This window comes from Ursus arctos, unplaced genomic scaffold, assembly GCF_023065955.2.
Source record: "Ursus arctos isolate Adak ecotype North America unplaced genomic scaffold, UrsArc2.0 scaffold_2, whole genome shotgun sequence".
Lineage (NCBI taxonomy): Eukaryota > Metazoa > Chordata > Mammalia > Carnivora > Ursidae > Ursus > Ursus arctos.
The window spans coordinates 45,953,480-45,974,074 of NW_026622874.1; the positions used below are offsets into that span (position 1 = coordinate 45,953,480).

Below are 20,595 nucleotides of genomic sequence, written 5' to 3' on the forward strand. Positions count from 1 at the left end.
TTTATCAAAATAAATTTATTAAAAGTATTCAAAGACCACATCAAATTTTAGCTGCCTTCAGGACAGTTTTTGGCACTCATCATGGACAACATAGTTTCCTACACGACAGCACTCATTCCATTACACCACTTAACAATTCAAACACAGACCGTTTCAGTTTTAGTGTTACATGAGACAATAGTACTGATGATCTGTAGTCATAAGAACTTCAACACCCTTGCACACAGTAAACATTTTAATATTACTTACTCCTAAATAACTAAAACTAAAACCACTATGTGGTAACACGGACTGATTTAGGGAAAGATACACAGCCAGCTAGCTAAGGCCACATAATCCCAGACCTATTGATTTTTAAATGCTTTTGGACCAACAGTATCACATCATACCTTGGAGTCTCACGTTCCTGCCTTCCCAGTGTGAGACACACCACATGACCACTTTCTCCCTGTGCTCTAGACACAGCTACAGAAGCTGTCCCAATACAAGCTTCTTCTAGACAGTTACCAGCTTCCTGATTCACTAACTCTGAATCAATAGTTCTGAGTGATGTTTCCTGAACACCCAGGCTAAGTTCAAGGTCAGTCTTTTCGGCAGGTCACAGCCTTTCCCCTTAGGAAAAAAATGAAATGTCCTCCACTTTTGGGCTCCCTTTCTCATCTCATGTGGCATGGGGCTCTGTGGCCATCTGTGGCTTTTTACACAAGTCCTGGTAGAATTCTGACTCCAAGAAACGGGGATAAGAGTTGTTCTCCATCAAGCTGTAGACCCTTTTCTGGGCAGTTGTAAAGCAGCCACTTGTAGCTTCTTGTATATTTTGGGCAATCAGAGTTTTGGTTTGAAAGTCTATGTTTATCTGAAATTAAAAAAAAAAGTGGTTTATTTCATATTCAGAGCTAGAGATTGATACCTATTTAAATATTTGAAAACAAGAAGCAAAAACTATAATGTGTGATGAGTTTCACTAGCCAAGTCATAGAAGAAATGAAATTAATCTAATCAAAAACTAGAAATTGTTTTTAAAAACAATTTTACTCCCCGCCCCCCTTTAATTTAATTTGATGTCTTTTGTTTCATGTTGGTGCTAAGAATGTTCAAAATATGCTGCAATGAAGAACTTATTTTCCCCCCTACCTCTTTTGGAGCTTCTTTTTCTATGAAATCAGTATATATTTTCCTTGCTTTGGAGGACAGTTTTTGGGGTGACTTGGTTTTTTTGAAGTCTTCACAGGCCAGCCAGAATTCAATATTTTCTTCACAAAACTCAGATTTTAAAAAAGCCCTGAATGCAGCAAGACCATCTGGGGAAAGAGGAGGGGGAAAAAGCATACAGAATGTGAACTGGGTGACCAATTAATCCCTTAAATTTTTTCCAGAACTACCATTCTCCCACCCCTATGTTTTATTATTTCTCAATGATAGCAATTTTCTCGATTTCACTCAAATTTGTAATCCTCAGAATTTAGCTCTTTAAAGACTAAGAGGCTAATAGGCAAAATGCCTAAGTTGGCACACTGCTACAAAAAATATACTTAACTTTGCTATTAATGCAAATATTTATAGGGGAACCTAAATTCTCTGGGAACTAAACCTCCTGGAAACATTGTATACAACGGAAAACTGATTCAACCTTAAGGAAGAGCAACTGACACTACAATTTTGGCTAGTTTTTCTTCCCTATCTACAATGGCCAAACCATGCATTTCCATGGTTAAATACTAGGAAATAAAGGAGAAAAATAGGCATTCTATTTTTAGTGACTGTACAGCTGAATTCCCCTGGGGCAATCTGCTCTTCTGTTGTGTGAACACCATTCTAGACGTGTGATACTTGAAATGGATCAAATTCAACAGATTAACTTACATTTACTGGCTAGCAGCTCATCAAATGCTTCTGACCACAGTTGTGCTTCCTCAGGAGAAGGCCTGCAAAAGAAAGTCTGCACATTAGCTTGTACACATCAGAGTTCCTCTTTTTAGCACAGCAGCTAGCTATTCATATTTGCACGTACAAGATTTTCAACTTACTTGACGAAGGTTTGCTGTTTGCTTTTCTTGCCATTTTTGGGCTTCCCAGGAGAGGATGAATTTTGCAAGAAGTAGCTCAAACGGGTCTTCCAATCTTTTAATCTAAAAAAAAAAAAAAAGATATTCACTGAGTGCAACATTTAAAAATTGCTACTGCAGCTGAACACATTTTTACCAAATAAAGTCACCCAGTAGCCAGAAACTAAGACAAAACAAGAACTCCTCAAGTCAGTCTTAACTCATTTTACATTTAAACCTAGCACCTATATGCTGAACGCAATTAGTTTCATCCATTCATCTGAACAGAAGTACTACTTTTATAACTGAGAGTAAGACTACCTAAAATTACTAGGGTATTTAAATGAATTCAGCTGGCATACTTCAAAAGGCAGATGCTATTTCTGGCCCACAAAAGGCAGCAGTTTTTCTGCAGTCTTAATTACAATTCTGAGACATTTCACACTTGAAACCTACAGTTTCAATACAGCCAGTCGGTATTCATTTCCCTTCTACTCTTAGAGGCTCTGGACCACACTAGAAGCCATGAGGGAGATGTGTGTGTGTGTGTGTGTGTGTGTGTGTGTGTGACTGAGCCCCCCCCCCCAACTACAACACTCATTTTAAGCAGATGATGCATAACAATGGTTAGTGGGTGAGATATGCAGTTCCATTAAAAAACAAAAACGATTTTAAAACGAATATAATCAGAACCAGCCAAAATACTCCTTCCAGAAGCTGTGTAAGCCAATCAAAACTTACAATGCAAGGTACCATTGTTGGGGATGCGCTTCAGCCCCAGGATTCTCGGATGTTATTTTAAATGCAGGGGACAAAAAGCCAACCCGCAATTTCTTAGGCACATCAACCACCGCCTCCATATCAAAAATTTTCTCAGTTCCTGAACTACCCGAGAGTCCTTCGCTCACGTAACAAAATCAGTACATACCACACAGATTTAACCTTACTTTGCAAATTGACCTTTTCCACATTTTTTTTTTCCTGCAAAGGCGCAGGTTACATAGTTCCCTAACATCAAAGCCGAGCCCAAAGGTATCACGTTTGCAGCAAACCCGGGAGCCAGATCAGCAGCGAGCGGCGGGAGAAAGAAGGCCGTACTCACAGGGTCCGCTTCATTTTTTCCCGCTTCTCCTCGCTCTTGGGGCTGTTGCCGGAGTTCTTGTCCATGGATCCGCAGTCGTGCTGAACAGCCAGGAACATGGCACTTTGCATTATCCTCCTTCTGCTGGCGCCGCAGCTGTTTGCGGCGGGGCGCGCGCCGCCGCATTTATTAGAGGTGTTGGGGCGGGGGCGGGACCTCACGCCGCGGTCCCGCCTCTAGAGGGCACCGATTGGTCGGTTGCCGACGGGCACGGGGGCGGGGCCAGCCCCGGCCTGCGGCAGTCACGGGCGCCGCCGAAGGGTCTCGAAGCGAGGTCCGCTGACGTGTGCGGCCTTTGCTTCGTGCGCACTCGTACCAAACGCTGCGGCTTGCGGGGTTTGGTGTGGGAGCAGACAGAGAAGCCTCGCTGCGGGCCACGGCCGGCGACCTTTGTCAATGAGTGGCGGCCCCCGATGAAGGGAGGGAGCCAAAGTTGGCTGCGCTTGCCCTCTCCTCCCCTCCCCCACGCTTACATGCTCCTAACCGCGAAGGGGAGTGCTGGTTCCCCGCCAGAGGAAAACTTGCTTCTAGCGAACCAGACTGCAATTGCCTTATTTTGAATGAAGATCTTCCCCCCTCCCTTTTTTTGAGAGCGCGCCCTTTTCCCACACCACATTTCTTGGTTTGCAAACTGAGGCTGCTGGGAGACCCTCAGTTACTCCTCTCTGCGACTCCATTTAGTTTGGGGGCGGGGGGAGGAAAAGATGAAAGGAAGGAACCGTGACGATTCAGGGGCAGGTGGTGTGACCTACTCCGCAGCTTGCCGGGGCATCTTGGAACACGTTTGGGAATGAACGATAAATAGGGAAGGAACAGGAGAAAGTGACTTTATCAGACGACAGTGTTTTTAACTAGGTGTGCATTTTTGATTACTAAAAGATAAGTGATTGTGCATGTTGTGGGGTTGCAAGCTATTTCTCCGGAGTCCTTGGCTGCTTTTCCTTCCAGAACAGAAATCACGGATCTCCTTATGCTGAGATAGAGGGAAACACCAAGACCTCGCAACTGTAATGCGCCAGAGACATTCTGGTTTAAGAGTGCAAGGATGCAGGATTTCCTCATGAGTCATTCTTGGTTGGCTTAGAATTTACCAGAACACTTAATAACTTGCAAGGAGGGGAGGGGTGAGGAGGGTAGAGAGGAGGAGGAGATATTAGTGGCTTACTTGAATAAATTTAATTTGTCAATTCTTCAAAAATCATCTCTACTGTAGCCGGCTTTAAATGTTTTGATTGGGAAGGACAAACAGAGAACCTCCAGAATGGATAACCTTAACACAGTTACTTGATTTCAGGTAACAGAACTGTACAGTGGAATATCCAAAGGGTTTCCCCATCAGGCATTTAAGTAGAAAGTAAGATTAACAGCAAGGTAGTGATTAGGCTACAAATATTCTCCTTGCTTTGCATTAGAACTGCTAAAAGAAAATTGGAACTACTTTAACTTCTTAAAGTGAGCTGCCAGTAGTTGGAGCTCCAAGTTTGACTTGTAGAGTAAAATCTGCAGTTTTACTAAAGAGAACAGCCATACTTTATCATGGAAAGGAAAATCATTTAGATTTCAGTAATAAATACTTTAAAACATGTTTGTGAAATGTAAGAATCCTGTTTTTCTCATGCATATACTCTTTATCTCTCAAGAACCTTGCATAATATTTCCATCTATTTTTGCTTTCTGATTATTCAATAATTATTTATTAAATATGTGTGATAGATAGGCACTTGCCTTTTTTTCTTTTCTTTTCTTTTCTTTCTTTTTCTTTTTTTTTTTTTTTTTTTTTTGCCAGTATAAACCTTAATACATTATTCACTTAGAACCTTGGATGGTAGAATTCATTCATAGTGGAAGGTCCAGGAATTCTGACAAAGAGACAGCAAGGAGAGAGAGCTGGACCTGTGTCTGAAGACCTAATGAGTCGCAGCCTAACCAATAAATGCTAAGTAACTGTTGGGACAGTCTCGTTACACCTCCTGGAGCCCCAGTTTCTCATTTATAGTAAGAATAATGTATCTTTTTTGCCAATCTCAGATATTATGTGACTCATATGAGGGGCGCACAGAAGTTTGGTATTATTAATTTGCATATGTGTGAAAAAGGAAATATAGCTATTCAAGGTAGAAAAACCATTAAAGGATTAACTCAGAGTTAATTAGGTTATAAATGTGTAAATAGTATTAAAATATCAAAATAATGTCCCAGACATTTGTAACGTTTTAAGCTCATAATAGATACTTTATACATGCTCTCTGGGTACTAAGCAAATAAGAAAAACAAACAGTTTGCCGTTTAAATTTTTTCAGAGATCTCCAAGCCAGGGAAGTTCAATCATCTCAATATAGCCACAAAAGTGAATATATATGTATCCATGTAAGGAACTGGTTTAAATATAGACTATTCTAGATGTTTCTCTAAGTGTTTAATGTAATTATTTGCTTTTTTCATAAACCATTTCCAATTGACAGCTGATGTTAAGTGGCAGCAAATTAATTTTTTCCTGAAAATTATGAGGTCAATTGGTAAATCTGAATGTGTAATGATTTATCATTTCTGTATGTAAAGGTGATTTTAAGAGTTAAGGCAAGACCTACTTCAGACTGAGAGAACCTTCAGTCAAAAAGTTGCCATGTTAATGTCTTTTATAAAGGCGGTAGTCCCATTTAAAGCAAAAGCTACAATGTTTGATGACTTCCCTTTGTCTTTTTGTTGCAAGTGGCTTTTAGGTAAATGGGATTGCTCAATATTAAGATGACACATATTTTCCATTCTGTGGTGGAGGGAGAAACAATGCAATAGGTTGTAAATATTGCACAGCAAAACTACAGTTGGTTTGCTTGAGAATATACATTTTCAATGTTGAATCTACCATGCCCTCTACTGGAGAGGTCCTCTGAACACAGTGGTGGAGGTTCTCCATGTGGTTCTTGAACTTTTTGTATTAAAAATAATTTAAAAATAATTTAAATTAAATTACTGAACTTTTTGTATTAAAAATAATTTAAATTAAAAAGTAGAATATGGAAGGCAAAAGTCTCCCCTGCCACAATTCTTCCGCCTGTATGCTCTCGCCACTGTATGCTATTTACTAAGACTTATGAATTATTATTAGCTAAACATGTTTATACAGAATAACTTTCATGCTTAGGTTTTAGAAATTTAAGAACCTAGAGAAATGCTTAAAAAACACAGAAGAATCTTTCTGTGTATTACTCCATGCTTTGTTTTTTTCAGTTAATAAGATATCTTAGTTGTTTTTTTTTTTTTTAAGATTTTATTTATTTATTTGACAGAGAGACAGCCAACAAGAGAGGGAACACAAGCAGGGGGAGTGGGAGAGGAAGAAGCAGGCTCCCAGCAGAGCAGGGAGCCCAATGTGGGGCTCGATCCCAGGACTCTAGGATCACACCCTGAGCAGAAGGCAGACGCTTAATGACTGAGACACCTAGGTGCCCCAAGATATCTTAGTTTTTAAATTTGTAAAAACTGTAAACTGTTGCTTACCTCGCAAAATCTTAAGTTGGTGGTGAGTTTAAAAGAAAAGGGGGGGCCGAACACCCTAAGAAGTTAAATGCTATATGGCAAAAGGTGTGATGAGTAATTGGAAAAGAGAAAAGTTTTCATACTGTAATTGTTGATAATATTTGAGGAAATATGACACCTGTCCCTCCTTCCCTCCCTGACTCCTTTCCTTCCTTTTTTTCTTTTCTTTCTTTCTTTGGGGGGGGGTGTGTGTGTCTCATTTAACTTTAGTTGGTGAAATTTTTTTTTAACAGAATGAACACATGACCTCCACAAAGATTCTGTACTTTTCTTCACACCTAATATGATCTGAGTTTTTAAAATCATGATTAATGTCTTTTCTTAGAATATAATTTGTATACCCAGAAGGTGATAAGAGAGAAAGTTAGTGTTTTTGTCAGGAATGAATCAGAGTTCCAACCTAATACTTGACATGTGTTATAGAGGAGTTAGTCATTTTACCAATCTTTGTATTGGTATTTCCAGTTAGAGCACTTCCATAGTTCTGCCTTAAATTCATCCATGGTATGTTGTATGTCCTACTTCAAATGCAGGCAGGGCCTAATAAATTTGATAATCCCCTTCCTTACCAAAGCAACTAGATTCTCTTTGAAAACCTGCATCAGGAGCATCATGATGTTATTGTTCCCCCCTCGCCAATGTAAAAAATTCTAACATGTATTGGAATACCTCTAATAGGTTTCTGTGGTTATTAGGCCTGTAGGTTAAAGGAGCGATTGTATGAAGTCTGCATTAGGGGATTATTTCTAGTGTATGCCCATTGCTGCTGCTCTCTTCTCTGACAGTGGACTATAAAGAATCTCAAGGGAGAGCAGTGATTATAAATCCCTTCTTATAAATAAATTACATAGGTAGCATATTGTCTATAAAGTGCAGAGATAGAGCTAAGAATTTATTTCCTGGCATTTCCTCTAGCTGGGTTGTAATTTCTGTGCATAGAACTTTGTCAAATCATTAGAGTGCAAATGTCCTACTGCCTGCTTTTTTGAAATTTTGGAATATTGGGTTCATAATATACAAGATTTCAAAGGTCTGCATATGACACCAATCACTGAGACTCAGAGAGAGAAAGAGAGAGAGAAGATGGGCTAATAAATAATCTGATCTAATTCATCTAATAAATAGTGTCTTGGCATTGGTATTTTCACTGTGACTGTGAAATGTCAACATCTCCTTTATCGTTCTTTACTTTTCCTGAAGTCATGATCCTGAGGGAGAGTGTAGATTTTCTGAAATTGGGATGTAGAGTGGGCATCAATATAGTTTACCCATTTCTTCTGTTTCTGTGGTTTGGGTTACTAGCCACTGTCTACTTGGTACACAGGAGTTGACAGAGATGAACTCCTACTACAGTGAACATCAACTCAGAGATGGCTAGAAGAGTATTTCCAATGTACTGCACTCTACTGACCAGAGGAGGAGAAACTCTTCACAGCACTTGCTGTCCAGTGGAATAATAACAGCTGAATGTGCAAGATGCTGACTCAGCAGAACCAAATGCTGTGTTCCTGCAGTATTCCAGGAATGTCTGGTCATATTTATAGGCTTTCATTTCCTTCTCTGAAGAATAGGAAATATGTGAATACAATTCATATCCTGAACCTGGTGGGGCTCAAGCTGGTGTAAAAACTTTATCTTTCACAGGATGGAGATAATTTTTTTCTGAGAGAACTTTCTTTCTTTCTTTCTTTCTTTCTTTCTTTCTTCTTTCTTTTTTTTAACCAATCGTAGAGTTTCCTTGAAAGAATAAATCAACATCAATGTCAGGGTGCAAGGAATGATGCAGTGAGTCATTCCTCCTATTACCTTGCCAAAAGGCGATAAGCCTTTAATTCTTGTCCTGAAATACCCAGCAGAAATTAAGAGCTCCAGAATTTCAGTCAACTTGACATTTTTTTTCTCTTTTCTCTTTTCCACCTCCTGGAGACCCTGGCTATCCTATCTATTGGGGAACCCCATGATTCATTGGGGTTGTGGGTGACTGTAACAAAATCTAAGGAGCAACTGGAGGAAGTTGTCTCTGTTTTGTGAAATGGTTTCCAGGGTGGAGTATCCCCCTTTCCTTTAAATATTAAGTATGTAAGGTTTCTTTTTGTTATATAATGTATAAACAGACCTCCTTAACAGACTGCTTTTTGATTTGACAGAGAAGTGCTTAAGAACTTCAGGAAGGGAGAAAGTATGCTTGTGAGTATGTGTGTCTTGGGGGAGGGGCAGGAGGGTAGGTGATGACAGCTATGAGAAGTGAGAAAGCTTAGCAAGGATGTGAGTTTAAGGTGGTCAGGAGAACTTTACCCATAGGTCTCCCAGATCTAAGCCAGGAATCGTTATGGGGATATCAGATTTGCTTTCTGTGTGGGAAGAGGTTGTTTTTGTTGTTTTTCTTGCTCCTTTGAAGCATCTGCTCATTGGTTCTTTAAATCTTGAAGTTCCTCAGTTAGCTTCTTTTTGCTCTGCACACTCACTGTAGACACCCACTCCCATATATTCAAATGTGATGTGTATGCTGATTAATCCCAGTACTGTTCTCTCTCCTGATCTCAGAGCCTTATAGCTAGTTGTTCATTAGCTTGATTCACTTAGATGACTCAACCAAACTTGTTAAAAATAGCGTTTCCCATCTTTGTTTTAGTGTTTTCCCATCTTCTGTCTCAGGGAACGGTATCATCCACTCAGGTGCGTGATACGGAACATGGTGGTTGAGGGAGGGAGTGGTCACCTTTGACTGAGTTCCACCCTCTCTCAGTCCTGGATAGAATCGATCCTGCCTATTAATTTTACAACTTAAATGTCTCTTGGAAATATAAACTTCTCTTCACTCCCACTCCCACTTTCCTTATTATTTTCTTTACAGATCCAAACAAGGCTTCTAATTGATTTCTCATCTTGTAAATCAATGCTTTTCAATAAATTATCTGCTTTTCCGTCAGTATGATTTTACTAAAACACTTGTGTGATCGTTATTGCTTTCCTGATTATATCCACTAATGGCTTTCTGTTACCCTTAAGGTAAGTTCCAGATTCCTTAAATTGATCTGTAAGATCCTTTTTCTTGGCCCTTGAATGCTTTTCCATCCTTTAATTACCATTGCCTTGTTCTTTATGCTGTTATTCTACTGCATTTTTAAAAAAGTTCTTCTACATGCCATGCTTGCTCTTTCCTCCGTCCCTTTGCTCATGCTGTTCCCTCTAGTTGGATCTTTTTTTCATTCTTCCCACTCTTCATCTATTTTCTGTATTATTCATACTTCTTCAGGTATCACTTAAATGAACTTTCTCTCCTGGATACCACCTACACACTTTTCCTTCCCCCCACCAAGAAGTCTGGGTGAGGTGCTCCTCTGGCTTTCATGAGACAAGAACTATAATCATTCACCTTTGTCACCACCTAGCACAGGCTTTTCCATAAAGCAAGTGCTAAAAAAGTACTTTTTAATTGTGTCTAATCAAAGAAGCTGTGGTGTAAATGACAAGTTCACTGGTCTTGGGGACCAGGATTTGGTTTCAAGGCCAGACTGCCAATGATTAACCACTTTTATCAGGTCACTTCCTTCATGACTCAGAGAGGACATCCCCTCTAGGGAGCCTCCCTGACACCCACTCTGGCTTACATTCTGAAGGAGCTGGCTCATGTGCTCCCACAACTCTGTGCTTCCCTCTTTTGAAGCACAGAGCATTCTTGTGTGTCTCCTCTGTGAACAAACTCTTGAGTTCAGAGTCACTGTCTTCTTTATCCTTGTATCTGCAGACCCTAGCCCTGCTCTGGCACATAGGAAATGCTAAACAAGTTTGTTACATGGATGAATGATTTAACTTCTCTAAGCATTTTTTTAAAAAAGATTTTATTTATTTATTTATTTATTTATTTATTTATTTATTTATTTATCAGAGAGAGAGAGAGAGAGCACAAGCAGGGGGAGTGACAGGCAGAGGGAGAAGACCCTGGGTTCATGACCTGAGCCAAAGGCAGATGCTTAACCTACTGAGCCACCCAGGTGCCCCAGCATTTTTTTTTTTCATTCAGAAAATGGGAATATTGGTAATATTGAGGTTTCCAAGACTCTTCCTTAAAAAAAATGTCTGGTCCGGTCTCCTTTAATAATAATAGCAATATGTCTTATTTAGTGAACATCAAATATACATGGCAAACACTGACAATGCACTTTACATATGATAGCATTATGTCTTATCCTTTATCCCTGTGAGACAGGTGCTATTATTTCCATTTTATACATGTTTGGAGGTGTGAAGAAGTTGCTCCAAATCAATAGCAACCAAGACTGGCAAAGCTGGGGCTTGAAATCCAATTCTGTCCATTTAGAATTCCTAAAGAATTGATGTCTCCACGGGAAGTTCAGTTGGGGTTGTCATGGACAGGTCTCATCATGGATACCCTTGGCTATTTAATTGTGGTCTGTAAAAGGTTGACTTTGAAAGGTGAGCAGGGAAACCTAGCCTCTGATACATTGCTTGACACATGTTAATTGCATGCTCAATATAATTGTTGAATAGAATAATGAATTAATTAATGGAAAGCCCATGGATGGTATTAGGCATTTATATAATAAACAAAAAGACTATGTATGATTGAAGAGTTTTTAAACACTCACAACTTCAGATGTCATGCAGACATTCCTAGGAAGGTAAGACTGGAATTTGGTTCTCATTTAGTAGGTGAAAAATTATGAAACTGGCTAGTCTTCTAGGGTTCTTATTAAAAATGAAAATTCCGAGATTTCATTCTCAGGGTTTGTTATACTCTCCTCTTAAAAATGCGGCATAAAATCCTTCACGAATTATGGAGTGTTAAACATACTTAATGTATTACTAAGGATTTTTTTTTATATATATGAAGGTTGGAGAAAGTATCCTTTGAGATCTATTGAATCTCAAGGAACAGAACAGTTCAGAGACTCAGTTAAATCAGAAAAGAGCGCTTTCATTAGGTGAAGGGAATGTATTTTTGTGTTTTGTTTTTGTTTTTGTTTTTTTTTTGGTCAGTATCTTCTCAGAGCAAGTCTGCTTGATTACAGTTTAACAAATAGATTGTTTTGTTATTTCAGGGTTGAGACATCCTTCAGTTACCTCAGGTGACAGCAGTGTATTGTCAGGATGTCCTCGTATTCTGAAAGGAGAGCCAGGAAACCCAGCAAGGCTGCAGTGCTCAGGATCAGAGAGGGAGCTGATTCTCCTTGCCTGTCATGCTTGTGACTCAGCAACTCTTTCTTTGCTTCCCTCTGGGGATTTCTTCCTACCCCACCATCCGTTACTTACTTCTGTCTCTCCTTGTTTCTGCCTAATGGCTTCTGCTTACTGCCTTCTATCTTTAAAAATACAAATAAGCAACAAAGTTTATTGGGGCTTATTTTGGGCCAAGAAGAATTTCATTTTTATCCTCACAGCAACCTTTTGAGGTAGGAATAGGTTGTCCTTATCCAATCATTCATTATCCTGGTTTCTACACTGAGTGCACAGGGATGCAAAAGCCATCAGAATAGGGAAGCATCCATTAATGAATTGAGAATGGATACATTTTCTACTCACAACCCCCTCCCTGTTTAACATCAGTCCTGGTAATTAAGTATCACTAACATATGGTGCAAGTATAATGCAAAGCTTACCAGCAAAATTTGCAAAAGATGCAGAATTTCATGAAGTTGATGTCATTTGGAAAGCCACTGAAAAATGAGGGTCTGAGACTACAGCAAGTTAACAGAGAAGAGAAATTGACAAGGTTGATGTAAATTTTGCTACTTGAGAACTGGTTTTTGCTATTCAGTTATTCTGAGATACATTTTGAAAATCTTTGGTATGTGCACTATTATATAATTGAGCATAGGCATTAACATAGGCCAGATTTTTATCCTTTTCAGGTCCCCCAGGCTTTTGTGGAATAAGAATTAGGCTCCTAGAACATAATGCTAGTGATTTTTGACTGATACATGCTCATGGGATTAGGAAAACATAAATAGCTGCTTGCAGTCCTTAAAAACTCAAAGTCATCTAAGATTTATAAATAATAGAGGCTGTGACGAATTCTTTTTTTTTTTTTTTTTTAGATTTATTCATTATTTGAGAGAGAGAGAATGCTCTCAAGTTGGCGGGGAGAGGGGATTTGGGAGGGGGAGAGAGAAACATAAACAGATTACCCTCTGATCATGGAGCCCACCGACGACTCAGGTCTCAATCCCACAACCTTGAGAGAGTGACCTGAACTGAAATCAAGAGTAGGATACTCAATCAACTGAGGCACCCAGGCACCCCCATGACGAATTCTTAATAGGCCCAAATAGACTCTTCTGTTTTCACTTTAAAGTCCTACTAATAGCATCTCAATGTTACATAGGATATTACAATTGTAGAGTGTTTTCCACATGCATTATCTCATTACATGGTCATAAAACTATATGAACTAGAAAAGGGAAATAGCCTTACTCTGTTTTAAAGGTAAGGATACTGAAATTAGTCTGATGTCAAGTAGTCAGTGGCAGTTTACTACTAGAATAATTTTCCTGACTCCTGGCTCAGTGCTTTTCCTACTCCCCAAAGCAGAAAGGAGACTAAGGAAGGGATGAAGAAAAGAAGGAAGAACGATATCTAACAATCACTAAATACCAACCACGTGCTTAATATGCTATTTAAGAAAGTGATAAATTCATCTTATCACTCCCTGTATCCCTGTATGGGGAAGATCAGTATCATCTCTATTTTATAAATGAAGAAATTACAGAAAATCAAACAGTATAGATACACTGGAAAAATCAGTTGGCAAATTAAATAGAATAGTCATGTGTCCATAATCAGGCAATTACTAGAATCATTAACAAAAGTGGAATTGCCTGGACTAATTACCCTTTTTACCCAGGGAAGCTTTTAAATTCTGTTTTTCACATCTTTTTCAGCAATCTGCTTTATTGTAATTTTTTTTCTTTTTAAACATTGGTTTGTTTGCTGTGATAAATCACATAGGTCAGTCCAGTTTTTCTACTTTTCTCTTTGGGAAAAATAATACTTAGTCCTAAGCATTTACTTAAAAAAAAAAAAGTTACAAACAAAACAAAACAGTACAACACCAGCCAGAAGAGACTTCGTCTTGGGCAACTGATAGCTGGTCATGCACTCATTGCTTCTTATGTTCAAAATCAATGATATATTTTACTTGTAATCCTAGTTTAGGGTCAAGGATTTTTTGTGTGTGGGAAAGAACAATGATCAAAGGTTTTGTGAGTCCTTACATTTTTGATTGTTGCCCTTCATTATTCTTTACATTTAAATATTTAGAGAGTGGCTTCTGCAGCAAGGTTTGTTACTGGGAATAACTGTAGGTAACCTTGGTTCTGTTGTAGGCAATTATTTGAAGTGGAAAAGTCCTTAAGTTTGGACTGATGTTATCCTGTTACCCAATTCACATTTATAAACCAAATTTATTGACTGAAAAATTTAGCTTATGAACCTCTTTTAGTAAGCTCCTGAAATAAACTAAAGCTTTTTTTAGATGCATGTCCTTGGTCTGAGTACTTATCAGAATGACATTTTTGTAACTCCTGGTACATTAAACTTTTCTAATTTTCCTGACTGGACAGATGAAAAGATTCAGGATGAGGGGGAAAAAAATGTCTCTGAAGGCAGTTGTATCTAATCAAAGGTATAGAAAAGGTGTCGAAATACTATGTCTGACTTTAAAAAAAAAAATATCTGTGACTTTCTGAGACCTTATCAGCCTGCACGGAGAATAGATCATCAAACTGAGAGTTTTCTTGGGACTGAAGTTCCCATTTTGTCCAGAAGAGCACATGCAGTAAAAAATTCCATTCCACTGAACAGGAAGTAAGGGGCTTGATTTCCTTCCAAATTATTTTCTTTTCCCCATCCTTGGAGTTACTAATATTGTATCTCTGTTATGGTCCAGTGGGGCTGACAATACCTGGGGGATAGGGTGGAGTTCAGGAGAGATACTGGAAGACCCTAAGAACTCACAGTGACATTGTTTTTTATAAATTCTGAAATTCGTACTTAACAGATAAGAGCAGCTATATCACCTTAAAGAACTGGTTCTCAGTTGAGGTTAATTTTGTGCCCGGGGCATATTTGGCAATGCCTGAGCATATTTTTGATTGGCTTAACTGTTCTTAACTGTTCTTAGCTGTTCTTCCTTCACAACTCTTGCTTGTACCCTACCCCACCCTACCCCCAACCAAACCTCTTTTCATTTAGTCTTATTGCAGTGAACTATGTCAAAACCATGAAACAGAATATTATCCTGCATTGCAAAGGTAAATATTAACAGGAAACACAGAAGGGTGTGTGTATGCTCCCCTGGCAGTAGTGGGTAGAGGCCAGTGATGCAGCAAGACACCCTACAGGGCACAGGACAATGCTTTAACAACAAAGAATTATCTAGTTTAAAATGTCTCAACAGTGTTGACATTGAGAAACCCTGTTTTAAAAGAACCGGCTTTCCAGCTAGTGAATCTTGACTATAAAGGATTAAAGGTGTTTATATATCATTTTAAAACATGTGTTGATTAGAATAATGCAATTTAGAACATTTCAGGAAAAAAATTGTGGGAAAAGATCAGGACAAGGTTTGGCAATGACTATGCAAGCACTGTTCAGGGGAACTTTCACTCATTCATCCAACAAAAATGATGAAATGCCTACAGCGAGACAGACCATGTTCTAGGTATTCAACATGAATTATGGAGCTATTTGGTGATTCTTTCCTTAGTAAGGAGAGGGACCCATTAGGCCATTAGATTGAATGTCATCAAACTTTCAAATTGTAAAACTAACTGCCCTGCCCCCCATTCTGAGCCTATCCTCACCAAGCTCAATTGAAAATTTTGTTTCCATGAAGCATGCATCTAAAGGAAGTGTACTGTTTAGACCAACTGACAATTACATTCCTCTATGTAAAGTTGTCCATTCACACTAGTTACTTGTATGCTTGGTTTGCATAAATCGGCTTTCCTGAGTTTTATCATTCTGGGACACTGATGAGATAGTTTCTAGGTCCCATGTGGGTTGAGTGTTGGAGCAATTAACTGAGGTACTGTAACACTGTGGCCCTGAATGGGTGGCCATCTTATTTTTTCTAGGTTATTACTCTTTCTCAATATGTATTTTAATTGAACTTATAACAGTAAATTATTTGTTTTTAAGAGAAAAGAAAAAATAGATTAAAACTAGTCAGTGATATTGCCTACTGTTTACCCAGCATGTGCTAGACATCAAGGGCTTTGCAGCAGTTCTCTTGTAAGTAGTATGTGTTCAGATTTATTATGTGTTTTGGAGACCATAAAGTGAAATGACCCAGAGTAGAGTTCAAAAAATGCTCATATTATTTACTATGAAATGAATATGACTCTAAATCTCTATTTTGTAATCTGTGGCAGCCCATTTTTTTCTTTTTCATCTCCAGATATCCTCATGGACCCCCAGGTATGTACTCAGTCTAATGAGGTTATCCCAAGTTCCTGTCTCCTAAAAATTGGGAGTCTGCTGAACAGCATCCTTCTGAGCACTACTGCAGATGTTGCAGCTCTGGGTATTCCTTCTGAGACCTTGACAGTCTGGGCAGACAGAGCAGATCCCTTTCACTGACATTGCTGCCAACCCACATAGCTGTTTCTCAGGGGCTGAATCAGGGCTAAAAGTCATCAACCATAATCTGTGCTCAGCATCTGTGCTCTCTTACTAGTTTCCCACAAAAAGGAAGACAATCTTACCTTATAACTACTGCTGTGAGACTCCAACACCCAGTCCAGTAGTCCACAGGATATTACTCAAGTTCTTGCCCCACTGTCTATGACACCAGAAATAGCCTTTTGGGGTGGGATTTGTTTGTCTTTCTCTGGTGTTCCTACATTTAGAGACAGAGATACTTGCTACATCTACCATCAACCAAGACCTAGAAAAGTTGGCTCTCCCTAGCTTTTTTTTTTTTTTTTAAATCCTAGTGCACTTTGTTTTATGAAAAACTCAGCTTGTTTGTTACTTTTCCTTTAGAAAGGGTCTGAAAAACAGAAAACATGCTCTCTAATCATCACCTTTCAAATTTAACTAGTTAGGGTAAGAGCTTAGTTCACTGCATGTGTGTCTTACGTACTATTCAATAAGACCAAGGAAGTAACTAGAAGTACAAAGTGAAGATCTACCAAGCCCATCTTGGCTTATTTTAATGTAACTGTTAATAAGCCTTGGTTTTAAAGCAAAATAATAAGTCTGGGACAAATGATAAGGTGGACAGGATAACAGGACCACAGAAACAAACCTGGACCAGCCAGGCAAACTGGGATGTGAACTTACTCTGAGAAAGGTCTTGATCACAACCAAGAAAGAAAAAGAAGGTCAATATTGTTGAAATGTATTGAGCAATGGGTGAGTGCTGCATGGGATGAGATCACATAGATAGAGATGAGATGGTGAATGGGCTTCTAGGCCTTGCTGAAGGTTTTCGATTTTATTTTAGGTGTAATGAAAATTCATTGGAGGGTTTTCACCAGGAAAGCAACATGATCTGATTTGCATTTTTAAAAGCTCAAAACAAAAAATAAAATAAAATAAAATAATAAAAGCTCATTCATTCTTGCTTTTGTATGGAATGTAGAATTTTTGGTGTAAGAATGATGGGTGGGCAAGCAGGAGAAGATTTTAGTAGTGCCAATGAAAGATGATAATGGCTTGGACCACTATGATAAAGAATGGAAAGAAAAGGTTAGAGCTAGGATATATTTTTAAAGTTAAGACTTCTGATAGCTTTAATTTGGGATATGAGGGAAAAAAAGAAAAAATAACTATTAGGTTTTGGGCTTGAGCAACTGTGTAGGCTATAGTACCATTTACTAATAAGACGAACATGGTAGAAGAACCTATATGGGGGAAAATCAAGAGTTCAGTTTTGGACATATTAAAATGGAAATAAATGCCTTTTAGATAGAGAGTTGAGGGGAGAGGTCAGATCTGGAATTACAGATTTGTGAGAATGAAGTGTATAATGTGGTAGCTAAAGATGTGAAGGAGCTGAGAATGAGCAGTCGGTTAGCCAGGAAGAACACCAGACAATGCAGTGCCACAAGAGGAGAAAATGTTTCAAGGAGAAGGGGTAGTAGAATAGCTGAGTACTTATGATAAGGGAAGGGAAGTGACATCAGTTTGGACGTGATGGGGTTTTGGTGATCTTGCTTAGCATAGTTCCTGTAGAATAGTGGTGACACAGTCCAGTTAGATCAGATCGATGAGAAGCTAGAAAGGGAGGAAATAAAGAATGACTTTAGACATTAATCTAGAGAAGTATTACTGGGAGAAGAAGCAAAAAAAAAAGGGGGGGGAGGTGGGTTGAAGCTGCAAGCAGGTGTGACCATGGGAGTGGAATTCTCTCTTCTCTCTCCTTATCCATCCATCCAACCATCCATCCATCCATCCATCCACCCATCCCTCCCTCCATCCATCCACCTGCCCATCCATTATTTATAATTATCAATTGAGGGAGAAGAGATTATTGTATGCCTCAAGTCCTTGGAAAGATGATAGGGGATGTGATCCAAAGCAGAAGTGGAGAAGCAGATAAGAGCAGGAACATCTCATCTATTGGAAGAGGAGGCACCAAGGTAGACTTTACAAGTAGAAGTGTATATTTGATGGTAGAAAGGTAAGGAAATTTCCATCTCAGTCGTCTACTTGCTCAGTGAAGTATGAGTCAGGTTACCTCACTGATAATGAGAGAAGGAGAGCCCTTGAGTGGGGGCTGGGAGGAGGAGAGGGAGAGGAGACAAGCAGATTCCATGCTGAGTGTGGAGCCCCACGCAGGTCTTGATCCCATGACCCTGAGATCATGACCTGAGTTGAAATCAAGAGTCAAACTCTTAACCAACTGAGCCACTCAAGCACCCCTGTATATTTTCTATAGAATGTGGCCATTAGTGTGCCTTTGGTGCCAATGATCTTCAGTCTTGGTGTCTTTCAGTCCTGAATTTCGGATATGTTTTAGATTGAGCTTTTCCTTAAGTCTGTTTTTATCTTAGCCTTGACTTGTAGTGGATATGGAAGCTGCTGATGTTTTGAAATATATATTCTTCTTCTCTCATAGTAATAGGTTTTTAGCTGGATGTCTGAATGTACAAAATGAAGATTACATTCTCTAACCTCTCTTGCCTAGAAATGACCTTATTTCTACGTTTTAGTCAACAAGATGTAAGCATGTGGTAGTTTTCAGGAACTTTCTCCAATCAATGGCTCCTTTTTGAACACTTCCTGGAATGGAGACATGGAGGCTAGAGATATAGATGACATCTTGGACTATAAGGATGACAGCCACACACGACAGATGACACTGGTGAACTGAAGTAATCTGGTTTAATGAAGACTTTGGTAGAGCTGCCATACTGTTCGTGGACCCTACCTATGGGTTTTAATGTGACAGAGATTATATATATATATATATATATATATAAAATCTCACTTAGCTGCTGTTATTTTGAATCTCTGTTACTCAGATGTATCTAATTCTAACTCATATATAAGGGTATCATAGTTTACAATACACCGAGAGTTTCCTTTGTGTTTCAAGGGCAGATAAGCATTTAAAAATTATTTTACATTGTTTTTTAAAATGTTATATTAATTACAGTATAGTTAACATACAGTGTTATATTAGTTTCAGATGTATAATGTTTTGGATTTGTTATAGGATGTGGAGATTGTAGTATGTGCTCTGCCTTCTTGAAATGGGAGTCCTTTGCTTACCTTACACTTTTTTTTTTTAAAGATTTTATTTATTTATTTGACAGAGAGAGACAGCCAGCGAGAGAGGGAACACAAGCAGGGGGAGTGGGAGAGGAAGAAGCAGGCTCCCAGCAGAGGAGCCTGATGTGGGGCTCGATCCCAGAACGCTGGGATCACGCCCTGAGCTGAAGGCAGACACTTAATGACTGCGCCACCTAGGCGCCCCTACCTTACACTTTTTCTTATTAATTATGAGATCTCTCTACATATGAAGAAAATCAGGTTTTTGTGGCACCTGGTGGCTTAGTTAAGTGGCTGCCTTTGGCTCAGGTCAGGATCCTGGGTTTTGGTATTGAGCCCTGCGTCAGGCTCCCTGCTCAGCGGGGCGTCTGCTTCTCCCTCTCCCTTCTCTCTGCCCCTCTCCCTGCTCGTGCTCTCTTTCTCTCTCTCAAATAAATAAAATCTTTAAAAAAATTAGTTTTTTGTTTACCACATTACTAATATTTCCCAGTGTTTTTCTTTCGCATGTTTTATTATTGTTTAAATTTTTTTCTTCTATATAAATGTTTTACTATTTAAATACTCAATATTTATTAATTTCTTCCTCCTTACAACTTTGGGGTTTTATGTCCTTCTCCAAAAGTTCTTCTCCACTCATAGATGATAGGAATGTTTGTTCATATTTTTCTCTGGTACATCTAGAGTTTTATGGAAAATTTTTAAATCTTTAATCCACTTGGAATTCACTTTTATATAAGGAACAAGGTATTGTAGCTTTCTTTTGCCAAATGACTAGCCAGTTAGCCCTATATTTATTGAATAATCTAACTTTAGGGGTCTTGTTATTGAAACATATGGAAATAGCAAAGCAGAAATTTATTGTTTACATATTAAAGCCTAAAATGTCTTTTAAAATTAATTCATTATATAACATATTATGCTTTGCAATACTGGTATGATAAACACTGGGAATACAAAAAGAATAACTGACTTCCCAAGGAAATCCTGGAAACCTTTTGCGATGGCTTGAAAATATGTATATAAATTTGTTGACAGTCCTCCATGCAAAAATAGAGGCTTTTCTTGAGTGTTAGCAGAACTTAATGAAATGCTTCCAATGAATAGAATGTGGCAGAATAGATAGTGTCT

At 38.7% G+C, this 20,595-nt stretch overlaps 1 protein-coding gene across 1 annotated transcript; it reads right to left on the minus strand.

Annotated features, from left to right (window-relative positions):
• Positions 1-3,284, minus strand: RGS2 (regulator of G protein signaling 2). The gene is made up of 5 exons (XM_026517354.4): positions 3,148-3,284; positions 2,028-2,129; positions 1,864-1,925; positions 1,135-1,301; positions 1-856 (listed from the first exon to the last, which is right to left on the minus strand). Exons 1-5 carry the CDS (start codon positions 3,255-3,257, stop codon positions 662-664), a joined length of 636 nt encoding a protein of 211 aa, XP_026373139.1. The 5' UTR covers positions 3,258-3,284; the 3' UTR covers positions 1-661.
• Between the last annotated feature and the right edge of the window lie 17,311 nt (positions 3,285-20,595).